The sequence below is a fragment of the Pygocentrus nattereri genome, chromosome 11 (genome assembly GCF_015220715.1).
Source record: "Pygocentrus nattereri isolate fPygNat1 chromosome 11, fPygNat1.pri, whole genome shotgun sequence".
Lineage (NCBI taxonomy): Eukaryota > Metazoa > Chordata > Actinopteri > Characiformes > Serrasalmidae > Pygocentrus > Pygocentrus nattereri.
Window position 1 is genome coordinate 37,377,668 of NC_051221.1, and position 24,939 is coordinate 37,402,606.

The 24,939-nt window shown below is 38.9% G+C and overlaps 1 protein-coding gene across 2 annotated transcripts; it reads left to right on the forward strand.

Annotated features, from left to right (window-relative positions):
- The first annotated feature begins 4,102 nt into the window (after nucleotides 1–4,102).
- itfg2 (integrin alpha FG-GAP repeat containing 2) lies at nucleotides 4,103–24,660 on the forward strand. 2 transcript variants are annotated; one of them, XM_017716365.2, is made up of 13 exons: nucleotides 4,145–4,160; nucleotides 4,258–4,436; nucleotides 6,827–6,922; nucleotides 7,182–7,223; nucleotides 7,310–7,475; nucleotides 7,579–7,718; nucleotides 7,921–8,069; nucleotides 10,354–10,448; nucleotides 10,685–10,738; nucleotides 11,732–11,823; nucleotides 12,020–12,137; nucleotides 15,260–15,433; nucleotides 22,896–24,660. In XM_017716365.2, the coding sequence occupies exons 2-13, from the start codon at nucleotides 4,341–4,343 to the stop codon at nucleotides 23,006–23,008; spliced, it is 1,335 nt and encodes a 444-aa protein (XP_017571854.1). In that variant the 5' UTR covers nucleotides 4,145–4,160; nucleotides 4,258–4,340; the 3' UTR covers nucleotides 23,009–24,660. The 2 variants fall into 2 exon arrangements, with proteins under 2 accessions (XP_017571853.1, XP_017571854.1); XM_017716364.1 differs by having other exon boundaries at nucleotides 4,103–4,436.
- Nucleotides 24,661–24,939: the final 279 nt, after the last annotated feature.

Sequence of the window (24,939 nt, forward strand, 5' to 3'; positions counted from 1 at the left end):
GATGCTGGTTGTGAGTCTAAAATCTGGACCAAGTACAAACAAGATGGGAAGGTTGCCAAAGGGAAGCATACAGGTAGACCAAGGAAAACATCAATGCGTCAAGATAGAAAACAAAGTAATATGTCTTGAAAACAGAAAATGCACAACAAAACAAATGAGAAACAAGTGGGTGGAAACGGGAGTCAATGTCTGTGACCAAACTGTAGGAAATCACCTAAAAGAAATGGGATTTACATCCAGAAAAGCCAAACGAAAGCCATCACTAACACATAAACAGAAAAGAACAAGGTTACAGTGGGCTGAAGTAAAGCAGTCATGGACTGTGGATGACTGGATGAAAGTAATCTTCAGTGAAGAATGGCAAATCTGCATTAGGCAAGGTGAAGAATGAAATTGATAAAGATGACTGCCTGAAGAAAACATGTAAATTTCCACAGTCATTGATGATCTGGGGCTGCATGTCAGGTAAAGGCACGGGGGAGACGACGGTCATTACATCTTCAATAAATGCCAAAGTCTACATTGAAATTTTGGACACTTTTCTTGTTCCATCAGCTGAAAGGATGTTTGGTGGTGATGACTTAATTTTTCAAGATGATAATGCATCTCGCCACAGGGCAAAGGACGTGAAAACTTTCCTTCAAGAAAGACATGTAATGTCAATGACATGGCCTGCAAATAGTCCAGATCTCAATCCAGTTAAAAATCTATGGTGGGAATTAAAGAAAACAGTCAATGACAAGGCTCCAACCTGCAAAGCTGATCTGGCAACAGCAATAAGACAGCTGGAGACGGATTGATGAAGAACACTGTTTGGCATTAGTTAAGTCCATACCTCAGAGAAGTCAAGCTGTTATAAAAGCCAGAGGTGGTGCAACAAAGTCCTAATGGTGCCGTATTCTTCACATTATTCCATAATATTTTCCTCAGAATTTAGTGATTCCATATTTCTTTCCTCTACTTGATCTACAAACACAATTCTGACTGACTACAACAATTATATTTATTTCTTTTTTTATTGTTTTCTTAATGCTAGAAGGTTGGAATTTAGAAAAACAAAGGCATGTCTCTATGATTAACTTTTTTCTACAAAATTAAACCATTGAAAGATTTTCCTCCAAGAGTGGTGATTCCATCATTTTGGCCAGGGGTTGTACAACATTGATTATTTAACCCCTTAAATGACCAGAGCCAACCAGCAGGCCCAAAGTTTTGTTACACACTTAACAATACACAACGTAACAATAGCTCAGCCAGTTTGCACCAAGGTCCCTGTACTTTCTGAATAATAAGCCTTAGTATGTAATAATCCAGAGATTTTAAAGGGTTAAAGAACCATACACTGAAAGGTTCTGTACAGAACTGAACACAGTATTTTTATGGCATCAGCCCGAGGAATTCTTTCATGCTGTTATTTTGTAGAGAGGTGAGTTAGCACATGATCTGTAATTCAAACTTCGGATTCAAACTACTTCCAAGGAATACAATGTGTGGGGAAAGACAAACAACCTATTAATACACATTTGGCCTAGCCATGGCCGGGGTGAGGGCTGGGTTACATTGACCCAGCTCTTACGTAATACCATATGATGCATCAGCCCTGAGGCCTTGAGGCTGTTTGTATCAGCTACACTGCTGTGAAAAGGTATTTGCCCTTGATTTCTTCTATTTCTGCACATTTATTTCAAATCCTCAAACCAAATTTAATGTAAGACAAAGACAACCTAATACATTTTCTAAATGATCATTAAGAAATTTTCATTGGAGAGCTGCGAGATGAAAAAGGACTGCTTCCCAAGAACATGAATGCGGGTCTTACTTTTGCCAAAAATCATCTGGACGACCCCCAAAGCCTTTTGCCATACTGCTCTGGGGGCTGATGAGTCTTTTGTCTCCTGTTACATTTGGCATAAAGCTAACGCCACCATACAAGCAGTCAAACATGATGGTGGTAATGTTATATAATAATAATAATAATAATAATAATAATAATGACTTGTAGATCACTTTTCATACAGGTGGCAGCTCCAAGTGCTTCACTGATAGGTGATAAAGTTTAACGGTAACAGAAGAAATCATGAGAATTTAATTGAAATCATATTAGGCAGACCAGTCGAATTGAAAACACAAATACCAAAAGAGAATTTTAATTAAATGCTAAGTTCAAAGAGAAATATTTTCAAATGTTAAAGTGTGCACTGAGCTTGACTGTCTAAAAAAAGGCAGAATGGAGCTCCTCCGGTTAGAAAGAAGCCTCTCCACGTTTTCTCTAGGTACAGTATTTACAGCAGGCTGGCATCTGCAGATCTGTGATCACATGCTGAAACAAACAGGCAGACATTCTGTGATGTAAGGCAGTGTTTTAAGGTCCATTTGAGCCTTAAAAATGAATAGCAGAACTTTAAAGTCTTTCGTGAAAGGTACAGGTAGACAGTGAAGCTGTTTCAGAACAGGTGATATGAGCTCTCTTTTTTTGTTTTGTTGGGATCCAAGCTGCTGCATTTTTACCATAATTGATCAAACTGCTCCGTGTAGGTGGATTACAGGATTGTGGAACTCGGAAACAGCACAGTAGCATTCAGAGCCTGAATGTTGAATGGTCATCTACTGCCACCTGGCGGTCAGCTGTGAGTAAGCTACAGCAGAGATTCCTAGTGCAGCCCTTGGGGACCTCTGGGTACTGGAATCAGAGGTGGACAAAGTACACAAATCATGTACTTGAGTTAAAGTAGAGATACCCAAGGTAAAATATCACTCCAGTAAAAGTAGAAGTCCTTACTCTAGACCTCCACTTGAGTAAAAGTACAAAAGTATTTGCCTTCAAATGTACTTAAATATCAAAAATAGAAGTACTAAAAGAGTAATTATGACTAATGTCCTGTTATCATTTTTATAACAAGACTCACTTCATGAACTCATTTTAGCTAAAAGTCCTCCAGCGTCTCTCTTGGTAAACCAGTCTTTTAATAGAACGTCATTAATTAGTGACGCTGACGTCTATTAAAATGATCATAAGCACAAAACACTGAAGGTAAACAGTTTCCATCAGGGAGAACCGAGTGGCTCTGAAATCACTTTTTACACACAAGCAAAGTTTCAGTTTAAGATTACTTTGTAAATTAGTTACAAGTTTAATAAAAACTGGCTTTAAACTCAGGATCACAGATGAGCTCCTTTACTGTGTTGATCTGTAGGCGTCTGTTCATAAACATAAACTAACCCAAACTAATTTACTATAAAATGAAAGTGTTTGTATGAATTCAGAAAAAAAGAAACGCGTCAGTCACGACTGCATATGTGGACATATTTCTATATTGAGCTCTATTTACACAAAGTTAGGTTAGTTCATCATTTATGTTGAACAGACTCTCCCAAAGTTTTACGCTGCTGCGCTGATGTTGAACCGTGTGCTGCACTGGGTCGGTATGACCAACAGGTCAAAACCAGCTCAGAACAAAGTGACCGCTGGGCCCTGATTGGTGCTCTGGCTTTGCGCTTCTTTTGTTTTGACATGTTACGTTTTTATACACACAGAAACCAAAAGGAACGACAGATTTCTCAAAATGTAGTGGAGGAAAAAGTCGGATATTAGACTCTGAAATGTAGTGGAGTGAAAGGAAAAAGTCGCCCAGAATGGAAATACTTAAGTACAGATACAGAAAAAAAACACTACTTAAGTACAGAAACTAATTACATTTACTTACTTACTGTCCACCACTGACTGGAATACAGCAAAGATGACGACCAGTGAATCCTTAAAGACTGTATTTTGTACGTCTGGGCTCCAGTAGTCCTGAAGGGTGGAAACATTACAGTATAAGTATTAGGTATATCTGTGGAGAACTGCTAGGCTTTAATTCGATGCTTCCCAGATGATAATCAATGCTGTTCAGCTGTTGATTTGACGTCATCCAGATTCATCTGTATTCATTTCATGATTAATCCTATATTCAGCTTAGTGAGTATGGATATGGTATGCAGATCAAGTGTTGTGTTTTGGTTTAATTTTACTCTGTGTTTATCTTTCGTCCTTTTTTGTATGCCTACGTTTTATTTTGAAAAGTTTACGGGCTCTTATTTTGAAAGAGACGGAGGGGAACGGTTTTCCACGCTGCGGCTGTGTTCACGCCGTGTTTACAGCGAGTCACTGTGCAGGAAATGTAAAGTTAGCTGTAAAGCGCTTTGGCTGTAACCAATAAAATGTGGAAAAGTCTTGAAGTTAATCTTGTTATCCGTGTCATGTTCTCTCTGACGTAGCTGGTGTCGCGGTGTGCTCTGTGTGAGGTCAGCGGGACTGTCCGGACCCTCCTGTCTGACTGACGGGGTGTCCGAGTCCAGACATGCGCTCCCTCAGTTTTGTTCAGCGGGTGTGTCTCGACTTCACGGGCTCTCTGTTCCCGCATGCTATCTGCCTCGGAGATGCTGACAATGACTCGGTGAGTTTATGCGGGTGAAATACACTCACCGGCCACTTTATTAGGTGCTTGTTAACACAAATAGCTGATCAGCCCATCACATGGCAGCAGGTCACTGCATTTAGGCATGTAGAGGTGGTCAAGACGACTTGCTGAAGTGCAGACCGAGCATCAGAACGGGGGAAGAAAGGGGATTTCAGTGACTTTGAACGTGGCGTGGTTGTTGGTGCCAGACGGGCTGGTCTGAGTATTTCAGAAGCTGCTGATCTGCTGGGATTTTCACACTCAACCATCTCTAGGGTTTACAGAGAACGGTCCGAAAAAGAGGAAACATCCAGTGAGCGGTCAGTTGTGTGGATGAAAATGCCTTGTTGATGTGAGAGGTCAGAGGAGAATGGGCAGACTGGTTCCAGATGATAGAAAGGCAACAGGAACTCAAATAACCAACCACAATCTCTGAGGAACGTTTCCAACACCTTGTTGAAAGTCAGACAAGAAGAATTAAGACAGTTCTGAAGGCAAAAGGGGGTCCAACCTTTTACTAGCAAGGTGTACCTAATAAAGTGGCTGGTCAGTGTATACTGAAGATATTCAAATAAAATTCTGTGCACATTAAAAAAAAGAAGGTTCTTCAAGGTTTCTTTAGATGAGGAATGTGCTGCATATGGTTCTATACAGAACCTTTTTGAAAATGGTTCTATGTAGCACCAAAAAGTGTTTTGCTGTTGTTACAATGTCAAGCTTGTAACAAAAGAAGAACCCATTTTGGTTCTGTATAGAACCATATTCAGTACGTTCTTCATCAATCTAACATGCAAAGAACCCTTTAAGCATGAAATGGTTCTATATAGAACTTATGATTCCAAATTGAACCACTGACTTTGGTAAGGAACCCTTGAAGAACAATCTGTGGGTTCCACAGGGCCTAGAAGAAAACCGCAGCATTGCCTTTACTGATATAATGTTAATGAATTGATGTTATGCAAATGCTATGATTTATGTTGTATAGTTCATGATGTGACAGGGCTGTAGTTTCATCCTATACCTCTACTCCACTGGAACGTTGAGTAGTGATGGGTTTCTATATGTTGTCACTTTGAGTAGAAACGGTGAACTCTTCATAGAAAAGGTAATTCCATTGATTTTGGTGTTTTTTGGTATAATTCAGTGGTTCATTTGCAGAGGTGGACAAAGTTCACATCATGTGCTTGAGTTAAAGTAGAGATACCCAAGGTAAAATATCACTCCGGTAAAAGTAGAAGTCCTTACTCTAGACCTCAACTTGAGTTAAAGTACAAAAGTATTTGCCTTCAAATGTACTTAAATATCAAAAATAGAAGTACTAAAAGAGTAATTATGACTAATGTCCTGTTATCATTTTTATAACCAGACTGGCTTCATGAACTCATTTCAGGTGAAAGTCCTCCAGCGTCTCTCTTGGTAAACCAGTCTTTTAATAGAACGTCATTAATTAGTGACGCTGACGTCTATTAAAATGATCATAAGCACAAAACACTGAAGGTAAACAGTTTCCATCAGGGAGAACCGAGTGGCTCTGAAATCACTTTTTACACACAAGCAAAGTTTCAGTTTAAGATTACTTTGTAAATTAGTTACAAGTTGAATAAAAACTGGCTTTAAACTCAGGATCACAGATGAGCCCCTTTACTGTGTTGATCTGTAGGCCTCTGTTCATAAACATAAACCAGCCCAAACTAATTTACTATAAAATGAAAGTGTTTGTATGAATTCAGAAAAAAAGAAACGCGTCAGTCTCGACTGCATATGTGGACATATTTCTATATTGTGGTCTATTTACAGGTTAGGTTAGTTCATCATTGGTGTTCTTGCTTTGCGCTTCTTTTGTTTTGACATGTTACATTTTTATACACACAGAAACCAAAAGGAACGACAGATTTCTCAAAATGTAGGAGGAAAAAGTCAGATATTAGACTCTGAAATGTAGTGGAGTGAAAGTAAAAAGTTGCCCAACATAGAAAAACTAAGTACAGATACAGGAAAACACTACTTAAGTACAGAAACGAATTACATTTACTTAGTTACTGTCCACCACTGATGAGATGTACACAAAGTTATTCAGAGTGGTTTGATGTGAGATGGTTAGTCGTAGAGGAGCTTACTGACTCATTTCTTTACAGTGGTGTTGGGAGGAAACAGGGGTCACAATGTCAGCAATACAGATAAAGCCATTTTATTTGCAATCCCAAATGGCCGTTAATTATGCAGGAGTTGGGGAAAAATTGGTGTTATTCTCCTGTAACATTCCAGTGTAAACATGTATAATCCAAATCTCTTATCACCCCCCGCCGCCTCTCCGCCTCGCTACTACAGTGTTGTCAGCTCAGTTCTGCCTTACTGTTCTATTCTCTCACTCTGATTTTCTCCATTAGTTGAATGAGCTTGTTGTTGGCGACACGAGTGGGAAGTTGTACATCTACAAGAACGATGACTCCAAGCCCTGGATCACAAGAACATGTGTGGGAATGGTGTGTATTGCTGAGGATGGAGCAAGAATTACCATAAAGAGATAAATGTTGGCACATTTAAATTCTGTAGGCAAAATAATGAGCTTGTCCATTACCAAACACACATGCCTCTGTTGAGAACAGGTTTTAGTTTTGAAAATTATTTAAAACTGTGATCTTATTCCATTTCTCCCTGCCCTGTAAAATCAGTAATGGCTATTATCTCAAGCCTATTTTAAATGCAAAACATTACTGACTCTTTTTTCTTTTTTTTTTTAAGCTAACTTGTGTTGGAGTAGGAGACATCTGCAATAAAGGCAAAGTAAGTTGGTGGAGGTGGTCAAAGTATGACATTATTAGAGTTTTGCCTCATATTTATATGGTTTTGAGGGCTGTTTCTCTTGCTAGAACCTTGTAGTGGCAGTAGGTGCAGAAGGATGGTTCCACCTGTTTGATGTTGCTGCTTCTACGGGCAAAGTTGAGTCATTCAGCCTGATGGATATGGACGAGCAAAAGCCTTACTTTACCCAGCACATCCCTGCCAACACCAAAGTCATGCTCATCAGTGATATTGGTGAATATCGCTTCAGTCCCACCAGTCAGGAGCTTACAAGCTGAGTTATGTCAGCCAGGTAAATGTGTGGTTTGACTGATCTGTGTGCTTGTCTGTGTGTTAGATGGGGATGGACGCAATGAGCTTGTCGTTGGTTACACTGACCGGGTGGTCCGAGCGTTCCGGTGGGAGGAGCCACAAGATAACACCGACCTGAGTGGAGGTCAGCTGGTCTTACTGAAGAAATGGCTCCTGGAGGGACAGGTACTGAACCAGACACTTCAACTCCAGGAGCACTCTGCTCCCTGCACTCTTTTTAATAAGGCTGACTCAAAATGTCTTTAAATGCAGAAAAATGCTAGAAAATTCTTCCTATATGGAAGTATAGAACCGGTACTGTTGCACATCTGTTGGTGTTTACTCAGTTCTCTGCACATCACATTCACTGAAAGCTTTTTTCCTACAGGTGGACAGTTTATCTGTGAATCCAGGTCCAGAGGGCCTGCCTGAACTCATGGTATCTCAGCCTGGCTGTGGCTATGCCATCCTGCTCTGCTCCTGGACGCAAGAGGGTGCTGCAAGTCCTGGAGAGGATGGCTCTAATGCTTCAACTGGGTGAGAGCAAAGTGGTTGAGTGGGCCCAGAGAAGGTTTCTCAAACGCTAGATGGCGCTCCCGAGCAAGTCCAAAATGAGTGGGTTACTATTGAGCATTTGAGCAAAATCTCAAGTTTATAAAGGCTTAAATATTTTTAATGTTATGATATAATTTTAATAAAAGAATGCATTCATTTCCTGAACATATAACACAGCTGTTATATTTTCAAAAGCTTTTGAGCTCAAGTTTTAGGAGTTAAAAACGACACCTCATGTACATCCGTGATGTCAGTGAACGCAAACAGCCAATGACTGGCTCCAATCGCCAGCCGATCGGCACTTAGTAGACATATTGCTGTAGAAAAAAGGAAAAATACAGCTGTGTTTTCTTTGCTTTTTAGTGAAATAAATCCTTCTACTTCTGGGTAAGTGATTAAAAGCGATTTTAACTTTTTTTTAGCCATTTAGCACCATTCACCCCTATTCACTGAGGACTCACTCACGGGTGCCCTCTGGCAGTTGGAGTCATGTTTCTAATATAACAGGAGAAATAGTAAGAGGCCAGGCCCTCTAATAACCGGTTCTGGTTGACTTCATGTCACAGTCTTTACAGGAATGTCTGTCCACTTAATGGCCATTTTGGACGTTATTTCCAGTCATACAAGACCTGGCTCATATCTCTTTGGAGGGAGAGAGACCTATAAACCTAAATCTGAATCTGATATCCACATTAATGATTCAAAAATGAATTGGAAATCACTGGTAATATGTGATAAAAACAAAGTTTGTGTGTTAATAACATAAAAACATGTTTTACACCACATTCATCTCTTCCAGCATTCGGATAGCCAGTAAGATGGCATCACAAAATCAGTTTCTGATTGAGGTGAGGAGGATTGGTAGGAAGTTCAGGGTTTTTGTCATGGGCTGAAATACAGAGGAGAGGAGAATCAAGGAGACCTCAGTTACGGTTTTGTGATCTTTTTACAGACCACTTGGCTGCCATCATCATCTTAGTGCTGCCGGGCAGTCTTTCCCAGTTATACAAGACTGGGATACTGTGTCTTTGAATGAAGAGAGACATATAAATCTGAAACTAATAGCCATATTAACATTTCGAAAACCTATTTGGAATCACTGGTAAAATCAGATAGAAACATTTATAAAAAGTTTGTTTCTCCTCAGTGAGAGAAGGGATTTCCTCCTTGCAGCTTTACCAAGAAGCCACTTAGCTCTTTTTTTATTAAAGGGGGGACTTTCCCAGTAAACAGATGCGATGTTGAGTATTATGAGGTTTCCCATTCATTGTTTCCTCCTGTTTCATAATGTCTTTGGTCAGAGGCAGTAACCTCTTGCTCTCTTTTTAATAAAAATGAATGGTTGGTAGACAACAGAACATTATATTTTATATTATAAAGTACTGTAAGTTATAAATTTCAGTAGAGATATACATCTATATAATTACAATACATAAAGAGAAATAATTACAGTAAAATAGATTTTATACTGTTATTTATATTTCATCACAGCATTCCATTTATGATTGTCATTTCATAAATAAAGTATATAATAAGACCAATAGAGGGGTAAGTAAAAAAGCAGGTATCACTATTGTAATATTTAAAGATTACCCCAGGGTAAACATTATACTGTGTAATGTTTGGGGACCAGGCTTATTGAGTAAAGAAGTGATGATGTCATTTAGGGGTGCACAGGTTACTGGCACCCATTATATTAATTTAATCACTGTAAAATGGAAACATATTATTTCTACTTGGACACGCATCTTTTTTTCCTTTAAAGCTAAGAGTTCTTGAGCAAGACTTCTGATGGTACGTTCACCTGTAATTAAAAGTGACTGAATAAAAGCATCTGATGTAAAATGATTAATGCAGTTTTTACAGTGATGTATATGCAGTAATTATCATGCTTGATATCGCTGTTTTAGGACAATGATTACAGTGATTTACAGAGATTTAACATATGTTGTGTGTTCTGCATTGTGAAGATTGTAGTGTTATGTATGAGATATAGAAAGGAAAAAAAAAACATTAGTTCATTGGTATCTGTATCAGCCACAACTGCTGGATGCAGACTTTTATCAGTCATTGTGTTTGGTATAGAAATTCGGTATATGTGTGTCCTTAAAATCATTAGTAAGTGAAAGTCATGCATAATTTTTGACTCCTGTTGGGAGGTTTTATTCAGATATGAGATATGGCTGTGCAGGTTGGAATAGGATTTTTTTAATAGGATTCTTTTTTTGAAAAGCCAGTTGATGAGTGTTTGTTTCTCCTGTCACAGTGAAGGGCCCTCTAGAGACCTCATTCTTCACCTCACCACTGGCCGCATCCATAACAAAAACGTGTCCACCCATTTGATTGGCAGCATCAGCAGAGGTACCACATAGATTACATACATTTTCACTGATGTCTTATGTTTTTTCATCTTTGCAAACTTTAGTGATTAAATTAAATCAATTAATTAATTAACAATTAATTAAATTCCAATTATGCACATCATGCACGTTGTCACAGTTTTGCATCCCGATTTTGTGATGCGTTGTTATGCCCCTAGTTACTCATGTTACTGTTAAAAGATTTTCTGAAACATCCTGTACTCTTTGATCCTGTAGGGTCGAAGGACGATGACTCTAAAGGAGGATTGTTTGCTCTCTGTACTTTAGATGGTGAGTTGTATTAGCTTAGTGACTGTCATTCAACTCACTTACTTACATGCAACTTTTGTGTATTTAGCTACTTTTACACACAGGCACCCAAAATAAACACTATTCCAAATGTGTGAGACTGTCCAGAAAGACCAGTACCTCTGCTAAAGGAATTGCTTGACCAAGCATGCTAACATGGCTAAAAACAAATGGAATCTGGTAGCTACAGATTAGCATAACATCATTTGCATCATGCCAACACACGGCTTTTCACATTCAGTTACTATCTGCAGCTTTAGCAGTCATTTGATTGACCTCTTCCTGTAGTTGTAGGTATGGGTGGGCTAATAGGCTATGGAAATATCCAGATTTATGATCATATTTCTTTGCTTATGGATTTTTTGAGGGAGAAATTCAGCATTTATCAAATTCTCATTTTAATGAATAACACATTTCCTCTGTAGTAAACAAATTCCAAATCCTATACTTAAATTGGTACTTAATGTGTTTCATGGTTAAATAATTGAATATACTTTTCATTGTAATGTCTATTGTTGAAGGACATCACTACGATAAATGTCTAAATACTGGTCATAAGAGGAGGTGTTTCAAATGTCCGTCTCTAATTAAAAACCTCACAGTATATAAGAAGATGCATTACAGTATGTAGTGAAAACTGCAAATACATGCGCCGTTTTATGTCTCTCTCTCTCTCTCTCTCTCTCTCTCTCCCTCCTCCTCCTCCTCCTCCTCCTCCTCCTCCTCCCCCCTGTGTTTTCTCTGTGAGTGTATACTGGGCTCAGGTGTGTGATGAGACTGTCACTGCCCTCTTTGTGCTGAAAGCTGCTTCCCTCTCCTGAGAGTCATAAAATCAAAGGAATCAGAGGAAAATAGATGTACAGGAGAGATTTTTTTTCCTTCAAGGGTTGTTCAGTGTATGTGCTTTTTATATATAGATGAATAATGTATGTTTTGTTCTCACATGAGATCATATTTTGTTTGTTGTTGATGCAGGTACTCTGAAGCTAATGGACAGTTCTGAGCAGTTGCTGTGGTCAGTGCAGGTGGACCATCAGCTGTTTGCTCTGCAGAAACTGGATGTTACTGTAAGTAGGCCAGTGCAACACCTTTTTAAAGACCCAGTTTGTCAGAGTATTTAATGTAGAGTGGCACTTAGTTTCAGTGGCTGTGCACATACTTCAGCCTCTGAATACTTAAACAAGCAGAACATCTTAAATGGTTTAGTAAACTGCTGAGGTGCGTGTGCGTGTGCGTGTGTGTGTGTGTGTGTGTGTGTTTTAGGGTGACAGGAGAGAAGAGGTAGTTGCCTGTGCCTGGGATGGCCAAACTTATATCATCGACCATAATCGCATGGTGGTCCGTTTCCAGTTTGATGAGAATGTGAATGCCTTCTGTGCTGGTATGGCTTTCCTTTCACTCTAATAGTGCTTTCACGTCTACCTTGTTTAGTGTGGACAAACCTTTTCTCAATTTTGGTCCTTTTTGACCGGTCTGAATGCTTGAACCTTACTCGGTTCGGCACTAAAAAAAATAAAAGAACCACGGTCAACCAAATACTGTGAGCCTCAGACTGCTTCCAGGAGAACCCTGGTTCCTCTCACTGCTGGCGGGAATTCAACCAGCCATGAAATATTAAGTAGTGCGTTTGATTTTGGATCACATAGCATATTTGTAGTATCAGCGAACTAATTGGTTAAATTGATAAAATATTCTATCATAAAGATGGGGAGATCAATTAAGATTTATTTTTTTAATTGTGTGTTAATATGAAACATTGCTATTTTATTTAAAAAGTGCTTGTATCCCAGCCAAATTTCTGACCAATTAGTGAAGCACTGCTTGCCGGAGCAACATGCCACCAAAACCATATCAGTTTCTTACTCTTGAGTAGCAATTGTTTAAAAATAAATGCTAATAATTGATGGTAATTAATAAATAAAAATAATTGTTTTATAAATAAATAAAAAAATACTGCCAAATACTTGATCATTCTGTCAGATTTGATCATAAGTTAATATTAATGTAATGCAATGCTTGGGCCCAAGAGGGGGTAGTTTGTCACAATTAAACATACTATGAAATTATCATTTTGGCCAGAATTTAGGCAGAAGTAGGCAATAATACAAAACCAGAATATCACATCATGCCCTCTCTAAAATTAACTAATTTTGTCTGTAGTATTAATTGTATTAATCCACAATCTTAACTAAATTGTGCATCTGTGTGGTCTATGAACAGCAGATAGCAGATCAGACACTCTATTAATTTATACACAGTACTAAAGGACTGATTAGATTGGGGGGTGGGCAAAAATGAATTGAGACATGCCTAATTTAAAATATAAGATGGTGATTCATTGTTAAAAACTAAGTCCTTGGGTCCATTAAACTAATCCAGAATAGTTTAACATTCAACTGACGGCGATCCTGAGGTCTGACTGCTAATGACCAAGGACAGCAGAAATGATAGTCAAACATAATGAAAAGACAATGTGAGGATTGTGGAACATACAGCATATGTCCATGTTTTTTCTGGCCAGTAGGTTTGAATAAAATATGTATTTGGTATAAGCCATAATTAAGTATATGTACTATTATGCAATGGGAATGGTATTATTTTTGCTAAGGTATTAAAATGGTTTAGTTTGGACTTTAGAAAACAGACTAGGTATGAAAACAGCCTGAGCTGGTGGACTTGTCAAGCATTTAGTGGGAATTAAAGCAATAGTTGAACAGCCAAAACACTGGTGCCTGAAGCTTCTTTAGTTTCGCTTTGGATCCGCACGCTTTGTATGCAAATGAACAAAAGAACAAATATAGATGGCTACTACTGTTGTTCGCTATGAGATGAATGTTTGTCCATTTCTATAGGTAATAGATGGCACTGGAGATGGCACTGATCTGCGATCCAATATCAACAGAAAATGCTAGATTGGATGTAGAAGGGAATAAAATAATGAATTCAGCCCAGTCCTGTTAAAAATGATAACATTGTGTGATGTGATGTAGTTAGTTGTAGCACTTCCTGTGGGGTAGTAGAGCATTTGAGTAGTTTGAGTATGATATCTTTAGGCTAGTGTCTGATAATAAGGCAGTTCGCATGATGCTCATTGGTGTAGTATAAACTTCTCACATTTCATCAGCCTAGTAGCTCCAGTGCAAAACTAAAGACGCAAAATTCAGACACCAGACATCATTAAATACATTTGAGGAAAGCAGAGAATTGTGCAAATTTGATCGTTTTACTTTTGTTGCCAATGTCATTGTTGAAATCCTGTGGGTCACCACTAGATGTCTATGTAGGAGCTTAAAGCTGAAGAATTTTTTTAATGAAGTCTTTTTTTCATAAACCGTCTTCTGTCTTTGTAAGTCCTATTTTTTCTATCCTGCTTACCTCTCGCTGTCTCGCTCTGTTGCTCGCTCGCTCGCTCACTCAGATCTCCATTCTCTCTTCCAGTCTGTCCAGTACATTACACAAGAACGAGTGCACCTTGGAGAGAGATTATGTAATTGTTGGATTAAGGGGCTCAAACAAATGGCTGTGAGCAAGCAGGAGCAGTAAACCAAGAACATAAAGAATTCAGGTTTAGATATAAAAGCGACATATTTATATGGCAGATTTCCACAGGCAGTGTGCTGTTATGCTTATTAGTATTCATTCTGAATACATGTAAACTCATAGCTGGTATTTTTTACACATCCCAGTGGAATAAGCTGAACGCGTTGCCGTTCAGGCCTGCTGTCTCTGGCTGATTGATGTAGGACTCATAGGAGAGGAGTCTGCGTTTTAAAGCACACATCAGTGACAGCATAATTCCATACCCTGCCATCTAATAAACACTGTCATCCTCGCAGGACTGAGCTTCACGAATGGATAATTAGGCCTTTGCTTAGCATTAACAGAACGAAATACTGTCGTCGTGGCATATCTGTGTGCATGCACTCTTCCCTAGGTAGGTCTAAAACACTGGAGCTTATGAAAGATGTAAAGGCAAATCCTCATCTCACTTAAAATTAATGTGGCGGTGTGTTCGTGCCGGTTGGCTGCTGTGTGCTTGTATTCAGAATACATCTTAATGTTCTTTGAGAAGTCAAGCTCAGAGCCTTGATGTGCTGAGTGAATGTGCACAGGAAGTGCTGGTCTGTGATGAACTTTCCATGTACTTTTGTTCATTCGGAAGGGAAGATTAAAAGCTGGTTCCAGATTAGCTCTCACTTTTTAATCAGCGTTTATTAGGTTTTTACCGTTATATCAATAGAGTGTGTGCTACATGTACAGATAGATAAAGCAGTGTGAAGTAGTAAGTAAACATTGTTAGTTTTAGTACTAACAATGTCACAGGGGGGTCACAGCACATGTTGCCTTTCTAAAACATAATGAATTGGTGTTTACAAGAACCACATTTGCTAAATTTCCTTCGGGATCAATAAAGCATCCATCCATCCATGAGGAATGAACTTCACCTGGCAAGATGATTGTTACAGGTCTTATTCTGAGACTCAGTGTTCTGTCTTTCTTTAGGTCAGTATGCATGCAAGGAGGGCAGGAATAGCCCTTGCCTTGTGTACGTGAGCTTCAGCCATAAGATCTATGTGTACTGGCAGGTTGAGCTGGAGCGCATGGAGCCCACCAGCCTGCAGAGAGTGCTGGAGGAAAGACCTGAATACACAGCTCTACTCCGCAAACTAGGAGTTGGTGAGTAAACATGAAGTCTTGTGTCTGTAGATGTGATTGTGTAGTGCTGTGCAATATACCTTAAATCTGTCACAGTACTGATATCATGGCTCATGATTTGTTCATTTTGTGTCTTATATTGCAGAAAGTGCCAGATATCCCTTCAACAAAAAAAAACTTACCAAACAATGAATAAATGTAAAGGTCATGTTAGCAGTTCTTCTCTAATTCTGTATCAAAAATGTCTCGTGATGCAAGGACAGCAATGAGTATTGGATCATGAAAATCATTACAATCCTAGAGACCAGTGCCGGGAGGTGGAAGGCCTGGTGCTAGTAAAGTGTTGATTGATGATGAATGTGCCAGTTGAGCTTGCGGCCTATGTTGTTCAAACAGTTGCATTATTATTGCATGAAGTAGCATCATTAATAGGATGTAGATAATAACATAAAGGACAACATAAGTCAACATTTTTATTTGATGTTTTTCAAAACCGTTAATCATGTAACTGAGGAAGGGGAAAATACATCCATGATGTGGGATCACATAACAACTTTATTTGGGTTCACCTTAAAGAAATCACGTTTGAAAGAAAAATCACATTTTTGCACAGTGATTTGTTTCATATTGCATTGTTTGTTTTATGGCACTCATCAAATGACATCAAAGTTTGTGTTTTTTAAGAAATCACCAGTTGAATTCGAATAGCAATATGTAGCAATAGCATCACAGTATTTTTTTTTTCTCCACATTAGGGGGCCTTGGTGCAGACACTTTGAGGTCGACATGCACGGCCAATGATGAGTAAATGAGTAACGTCATAGTGAACCATAAGTCACACTGTTAACTGAGTCTGACTATGTGGTTTCAAAAGTAAGGAGGTCAGGCTCCGGAAGCTTCATGTTCTTGAGGACAAGAATGATACACTTTTAGAAAAAGGGGGTTTGCTTCGAGATCGCAGAGGAAGTGACTAAAGAACCAGTTAAGCTCATAAATGAACAATACTGCACCGTTGTTCTAAACATTAACATTTTAACAGCACTCAGTCCAGTAGTTTTGTTTATGACCATGACTAGAGTCTGTTTATCACCTGTATCTGTCAGACACATATGTTTTGTGTGCCACATACTGTTCAAAACTCCCCCCTCTAGGTTTCTGCCAGATGGTCTCTACCTGTATGGGGCAGCCTGAGAATTAAAGAGCAGTGTTGATCTGGGGGGCAGAACCACTTTGTGTTCTACATTTCAATGTTTATTCAAACATGCAGAAAATAATCTGGGACAAAATGTAATTAGCTCTGTACTGAATGGCCTGATTATGATTAGGAGTTTTTTTTTTGTTGGGTTTTTTTTTTTTTTTTTTTGCACTCAAATTGCTGACATATAGAGATTTCTTAATGAAAATTCAGAGTTACCTCCTGTGGCTCCTGTTAATAATTCAGTCTCCACATGATTGTCAGAGCTTGATTACCTCAGCGTGCCGCGGGACGCAGCTGGCCTGAACGCCTCTGGGTGGAAAGAGATGGAGGAAGGGATGGGGAACATTTTGTATTTGTTCTTGATTTGTAACCAAATGTGGACGTGCGAGTAAAGAGAAGAAAAGAGTTAATATTTTACGTTTTTCCTTTTAGTTAACCCATGTTTAACCTATAGCTAATCATGTAACTGATGAGGGGGGAAAAGTCCAAAATGTACAGTGATCTTAGAAACAAGATGTTTGGACAGTTACACAATTTTTGTAATTTTGCACATCCATCCATCCATCCATCCATTTTCTAAGCCGCTTCTCCGTCAGGGTCGCGGGGGGGTGCTGGAGCCTATCCCAGCAGACTTCGGAATTTTGCACAATGAATTGGAAATGAAGCAGTAAAAATTGAAATGTTAACCTTTGACTTTAATTCAAAACCTTTTTTTACATTGTCCCTCCATCTTCACAGGCTCAAAGTAGTTGGATAAACTAACATAATTATAAATACAATGATTTAACCCATGGAACCCATGGATATATTCTAATGAGTTTCTTCCCTTGAGATGCTTTGCCAGGCCTTTAATGCAGGCACCTTTAGTTGCTGCTGGTTTGTCAGTCTTTCTGCCTTTTCAGTAAGTGAAAAGCATGCTCAACTGGGTTGAGGTCAGGTGACTGACTCTACCATTTAAGAGCATTTAATTTCTTTGCCTTTTGCTCTAGGGCTGCCTTTACATTGTTTTGTACCGCAGTACGGTATGTCCACCTGTACTCGGAAGCACCATCCTATCATTTTTTGCAGCATTTGACTGAATCTGAGCAGAAAATATAGCTTTATACAATTAAGAATTCATCCTGCTACTTCTGTCAGCAGTCATATAATCAATAAACACCAGTGACCCAGTTCCATTGGTGGCTATACATGCCCATGCTATCACACTGCCTCCATCATATTTGACAGGCGATGTGATATGCTTTGGTTCATAAGCCCTTCCTTTCCTCCTCTATACTTTTCTCTTCCCATTTAAGAATTTACTAAGTTGTTGATTTGGACACTCGTAAAACTTTCTGCTGTCTCTCTGACAGGGTTTGTTTTGGTTTTCGTTTTTTCAGACCAATATTTGTATCAAATGTGTTACCATAGCGCAGAGTTGAGGTTCACATTTTCACATTTTTCAATTGAAAATACAAGCTTTCCTAACACATCTGAAAAAAGTGATGCGTAGGGCTTATAGCAGCTGAATTGATATGTGATGTAATGAGCTTGATCCTGTCATGGTCAAACATCCTAAAATACACTAGTGAGAGGATTACTACGTGGTGACAGGAAACCTGATATTCAAAGAGATTGTCAGCCATCAATAAAGACAAGATCAGGACAGTTGCCACAAATCAGCTGTAAAAATTTGCACTGTGCTCAAAATTATTAGTACAGCTCTCTGTGACAAACTGCTCTGCTAAGCAGACTTGTGAGAACTCTGGTCAAAACCTTAATGCCAGTCTTGTTCCTTTTTGCTTAATAGAGCAGCAAATGGTTTTCTACATTAGGAGGTAACTACATCCATACAGCACCGTATATTTGATTTATTGGATCACCTGAAGATTTTAACCAATAAAATACTGTTGCACAGTGAAAATGATGCAAGAAATGATACCAACATTAATTTCACAGAGCCCTATCAAAAATAGATACAGAATCGTTTTCTGTTTGCCCAAAATAAAAATTCCATTTAGAAATATAGTTTGCCAGGTAGTAATGCTATTTCGTTAATCTATACATAATTATGGCTACATTACTTGCTTGTGCAGGACTCTCCACTGTACAACCACAGAGCAAAGGCTGCTGAAATGAGTAACTTCTATAACCTAAAATATTAACATTGATGCACTGAAAAAGTGATCGATTTAATTTTATTAATGTGTAAATAAATTCTTCATAAATTAATAAAATACATTGTCAGTTTTGTCTCCGTTTACTGTCAGGCAATGACTTTGCGATTTTAGTCTATTTTAATAACAGCAGTAAGATATGCACGTTATTTACAGCTGTTATTTTTCTTTTGCCCCCCTAATAAATTCACTGGGTCTAACCTGGCCATCCCACTGAGAAAGATCCTGTACAGTGAGGGTTTTTTTGTTTCTGGGCAGTAGACATTTCCATTCCTTGCTCAGTGTTTCTGTAATCACCCCACACTAGTTCTGCTCCAGGTTTTCCATTTCCCGCTCCTCGCTCACTCTTCACTCGGGTCAAAGAAAACCCCGCTCCATGTCACATGATCCGTTCTTATATTTATTTTGTGTCTTGAAAGTACAGACAAGACACTGCACACTCTATTTCATCAGTCAGATCATTATTATAAAGCTGTACAGGCCAAAATGTTTAGGCTTAAGCAATGGCTCAGTTTTTATCATTTGTGCAGCAAAATGAACGACAAAAGACTACCTTTGTGTAATATCTGCAGAAACTTGTGATCAGTGAGATTTGCAGTGTTGGTCCGCTGAACAGCTCCGGAAGGCAGATGCTGTGTATGAAAGGTCATCATTTGTGAGCTGTAACAGTCACTGCCACATCGCTCATGTCACACAGAGGTAGTCAGTGTGGGGGGAAAAAAAGCACTTTCTGATTCACAGGATGGCGCAATATCGAAGCGATGAGAGAGAGAATTGAGGTTTTGACTTTCTGAAAAGCTGCTCCATGTTCTGAGCAATATCACATGACTCTGTTCCCACCCCACACCGCTCACATGCTCTGGTCTATAACATAGAGACAGTGTGCAGGTTAGTGGGGGAAGGGGCAGTCATGGGCTGGAGGTTAGCCAGCCTCGTGACCAGAAGGTCGCCAGTTCGATTCCCAGAGCCGACAGCACATGACTGAGGTGTCCTAGAACAAGACACCCAACTGCTCCCCGGGCGCTGCGGATTGGGCTGCCCACTGCTCCGGGCAAGTGTGCTCACTGCCCCCTAGTGTGTGTGTGCTCACTAGAGTGCATGTGATGTTTCACTTCACGAATGGGTTAAATGCGGAGGTGAAATTTCCCTGTTGTGGGATTAATAAGGGTCAATTAATTAATTGTTTAATTGATTAATTGGCCAGAGTTTAGAAACAGGGCAGCAAGGAGGTGTCTCACGTGCTTGAGTGTTGAGATATAGGGACACTCCTGTTTTAGTAGGTTTTGGGCATAACTGTAATACATGTGTCCATATCAAGTGCAGCCATGTGAGAAATTAGCAGTGTAACTGCTAATTTGTGTAAATGGCTGAAGGAGCAGGAGCTCAATCTGCTTTGTAGGTTCGCTCTGTAGTATTATGAGAAAGATGAGTGAGTGAGACTGTAGATGTTTTATTAGTTGAGGTGTTTTTCTCTTATATCTGTTAATGTGTCCTTCACACCTTGCCCACCCATTTTAAGCCAATCAGGCGCTCTCTGTTCATTTGCAGTGAGCACATTTAGCAGCACACTAAGGGTTTACACTTTCAGTGGCAGACAGTGAGAGACCTTTTACTTCTGTGTCTATCAAACCTTCTAAAAATATCATTTTCCACTGATGTGAACGAGAATAGGGATTTTTAATTATGCTACATTTTTGCCTTGATTATTTGGATTGAATACTTCTCTAAAGTAGACAGGGCATCACTTTTTCCTAAGGTGCACGCAGTTCATCACTTAGTACTGAGGAGTATACTACATGTCCGAAAGTATGTGGACATGTGGGCATTACATCCATATGTGAGCATCTTCTGAGGGATGTTTTCAACTAGATTTTGAAACATGATGCTTCAGTTACAAGAGCCTTAGTGAGGTAATGTGGCTGTCTGGTAGTCAGTGGTTTTGTTCATCACTAAGGCGTTGGATAGGGTTGAGGTTCTGTTCAGGCCAATTATGATCTTCCCTACAAAACACAGCAACCTATCTATGGACCTTGCTTTGTGCATGGGGGTTTAAAATTGGGAAGGGCCTTCTACAAACTGTTGCCACACATTTTGAAGCACACAGTTTTCTAAAATATCATGGTATGCTGTAACACTAAGACTGTAGTGAAGGGGCCAAAGTGGTGAAAAATGGCTCCAGACCATTATTCCTTCTCAATCAAACTTTATAGTTGGTACTGCTCTTCTCAGGCACGTAGCATTCTCAGTCCACCACCCTAGACTTGTCTTTCAGACCATCAGATGCTGACGTGAGAGTCCAATTATTCAACTTGCAGCTAAAGCTTACCATTGTGCATGGTGATCTTGGGCTTGTGTGTGACTCCTAGGACCCTGAAACCCAAAGCTTGAAGTTCCTGACAAACAGTTTGGAACTTGGTAGTGGGTGTTCAAATTGCTTCTGTTCTTTGAGTTTGTGTAGCCCACCACTTTGCAGCTGAGTTGTTGGTTCTTCTAGATGTTGCCATATCACAACAATAGCACTTACAGTCGTCTAGGATAGCTCTATCAGGGCAGAAATTCAACTAGATGTCTTATTGGAAAGGTCACATCCCATTACAGTCACTGAGCTCTTCAGGATGACCCATTCTAATGCCAGTGTTTGTCTGGCAGAAATTGCCTTTGACAATATTTATATTTCTTTAATCTAGTAACTTTATTTCTTTGCCTTTTGTTTTTGTTTACATGGAATTGCAATCACATTTCAATAGAATTTGTAGTTTTTATCGAAATGTTAATAAAATCACTGTATATAATGACTGAATTGACACAATAGCTGATCGCAGTACATGTTCTGACAGTAGAAAGAAAAGAGGCTTACTGTTCTTATCTGTAGATATGAATTTATATAGTTATATTACATTATAATATTACACCATTTAGCAGATGCTCCTTTGCAGAGCAACTTACATCAGTGCTTTGTCTGCTTGGAAACTATATTCGCAAATCACGCTCCACACTTTCATATGACTAATACTTACACACACGTATGCACAGCTTAAAGGAAAATTGTGCTCAGTCCCTCCTACATTTTTTACCTGTCTTGATTTTCTGTCACTGATACGGTGAGAGATCCACCCGATGACACACTTTGATATTCAGTCAGAAACCAGGACTGTCTCATCTTATCATTTCCGTTAAGGCAGTGATGGAAAAATATGACCTCTGTGTAAGATCGTTTAAATCAGTAGCTAAATCTCCTTAATCTGTCCATAAATGGTTGCTACAAATAAATTATGTTGCAGCTGCAGTCAAAAGTTTATCATTACTGTGCAAGTCCGACACTGTCAAAACAGCCATTAATACAAGTTAGTTATTTTTCCGCTTCAGAGTATATGCAGAAATTTAGCCTCACCAACTGAATACAGTATGTAGTATATACAATTTTTCAGTATTTAGTGTATCTGCTCTTTGCCTTTGTTATAGATTTCATTCTTTTCAGGAGACTTGCTTTTAGTTTTTCGAAGAAATCTGCAGAGATATTTTTTCCAAACCTTCAAAGTTCAGTCTTAGAAGTTGGTTGCATTTCCTGCTTCTCACGATCCAAATAATCCCAAACACATCTAATGATGTTTAGGTCTGGACTCTGGGGTGGTCAGTCCATTATTCTGAGAACAATATATTATTTGATTTGCAAATTTTCTTCTGTTTTGGCTGTTTTCTTTTCTCAGTGAGGGCAACAGCTACACATCCTTTCAGACTGAATTGTTGAATTGTCTTCTCACAGTAGGATGGACAGAAACACCTGTGGATTTTTTCAGATCTGAAGGAAGAGTGGAGCTTTTTTTTTCCCCTCTCTCACAGACGAAAGCTTTAAGTGCTGTTTGTCTGATGGCAACAGTTTAGGTCGTCTGTCAGGATCATGCATGATTGTTAGGAGTTCCATTTTCCCATTTAAGCTTTTAATGTTTTTCCCAATTTAGAATTTTTTTTTTTTTGACTTTGACTTAATTCTGCAAGTAGATTGTCATATCTAATCTCCTGAGACGTGAATACAATTACAAATTATTTAAAAATGAAATAAACAAGGCAGTTTTTTACATAGTACTGTGTATCATAACATGTATATTTTGTATGTCTCTATATCTGACAGACCCAACTGACACCGCTGCTGTTCGGAAGCTCATTGGAGATCTGCTCTACAGAGATTCAGAAAGGAAGGCAGAATTACCACAATCATCTTTAAACCCCACCTGCTCTGTGTAAATAATTCACAAATAAATGTATTCAAGTCTTACTTTACTCCATGCAGTCATTCATAAAATCTTATCAAGTGCGTGTATCAAACATGTACCAAACATGCATGTAGTCGCCATGGCTGTAACAAGCGTGATGACAGTATGGGAGCCTGTTTCTGCCACTGAAAAAAATGTCTGTCTGTTTAGTAAGTCTTAAAGTGTCTTGTACCACTGCAGTCCCTTGAGCCTGGATATGTGTCCGCAGGTGTGCGTGTGCCCTTGTTGTGTTTTGTGTGTTGTGCAGTGAGTTCTGCTCCTGAGCCGAAGGATTTCTCACTCTTAAAGAGACCATGTCATGGACAACTGAGCATTCTTTGCAAATATATGAAAAGTAAGCTGCAAAAACAGCTCATTTTGAATTCAACACATTGACGTGTGTCTGCACATTCACGCTGAGGACTGCAGAGAGTCTGTAGAGTTACTGAATTGGAAAACGATTCAAATTTGTTCCTGTTCCTGGCTGGTGTGAAGCAAATCTATCCTAGGCTTCTAAAGGATTTCAATGGCTGAAGCATTTTTTTCATGTCCCTAAGAATTTCAGACTGAAGTTAAATGAAGGCACAATACAGGAGAGTCAATCAGAGCAGAGGACGTTTCCATACATCACCCTTGAAAGGTACAGTTCCAAAAACAGAGGTTGGAAATGGTTAACGTCAGGGACTCTGTAGTAGATTCTGACACCATTTGTGATCAGTGTGAATCCTGAGTGTTTTGCCCAGTGGTTGGTGAGGGTGGTAGGAAGGAAGCGGATGAAACATGACGTTACTGCGTATTATTGTTTTTTTTTTTTTAGAGATGACAGTATGTCATACAGTGTCAGAAACCACAAGTCCATTTGAGATTGCTTAATGTGATTTGAAATCTGTGATGAAGTTGCCAAGCTGTTTGCACAATTCAAATTAGTAGGTATAAGTAGGGATGGGCAATATGGCAAAAATGTCATATCACAGTATTCAAAGACGATGCACAGTTTTGACAGACACAGTGCACTAGTTGTGCCACATTTAAAAACCGCCAACAATCATTTGATTCAAGATGTCACATGCTGACCCACACAAAACACAACTGAACAGCACTAAATATGCTCCTGTAATTAAATATGCAGGTGGTCAGTGTTCCACAAGTTTCCATTGCTGCTGACCAGCACACCAGCATCCTGGAATACCCACCTCCAGGTAGAAGCTTACTTTTTAAGCTACATTCGCCTCTTAGCATAGAGTTTTTAGAATGGCCTTTGTTTAGGATTATTATTGATGAGGGTTCTCAGAACATTTGTACCAGATTGGTCTTTGGACTTTGGCATGAAAGTCCAATTATTATTTTTGATAAATAAGTCAATGAGGTAAAAGTCTCAGGATAGCAGTATAGTTTTTAACTATTTGGCATTTGATGAAATGTAATGGATCATTATATATCAGTTACTGGCTCTGCCTGTGTTTTAGTCTCAGAGTACTGATTTTTTTTTTCCTGCGGTGCAGATTGATTTCTGCACTTCAAGGTTTGAGCATAAATGTCGAAACTCAAACAGATTATACTTTTACACAAATTTGTAATCTGTTGTCTTTATATTTTAATTTTCCTGTATTAGGTTTGGCTGTTTAATTAAAGTGACTCATGGGACAGTTTCTGTTTCTGTATTTTATATAATCTATCATGCTGCTGTTAAAAAGCCTTGTTGAAATGAGTTTTCTTTTTTCTTTATTTGATTAAGCATCTTTTAATTTAAGACAAGAAAGCCAAAAGTAACGAAAGTAATCAGATTCCATTAATCTTAAGTGGTAATCCTTTGGATTAGGTTACAGTTACATTTTTAACAGGTGATCAGTAATCTGTACTGGAATAAATAAAGAAACCCAACCATGTGGGATAAGAGGGAAAAAATGGGAATCTGTTTTGTTT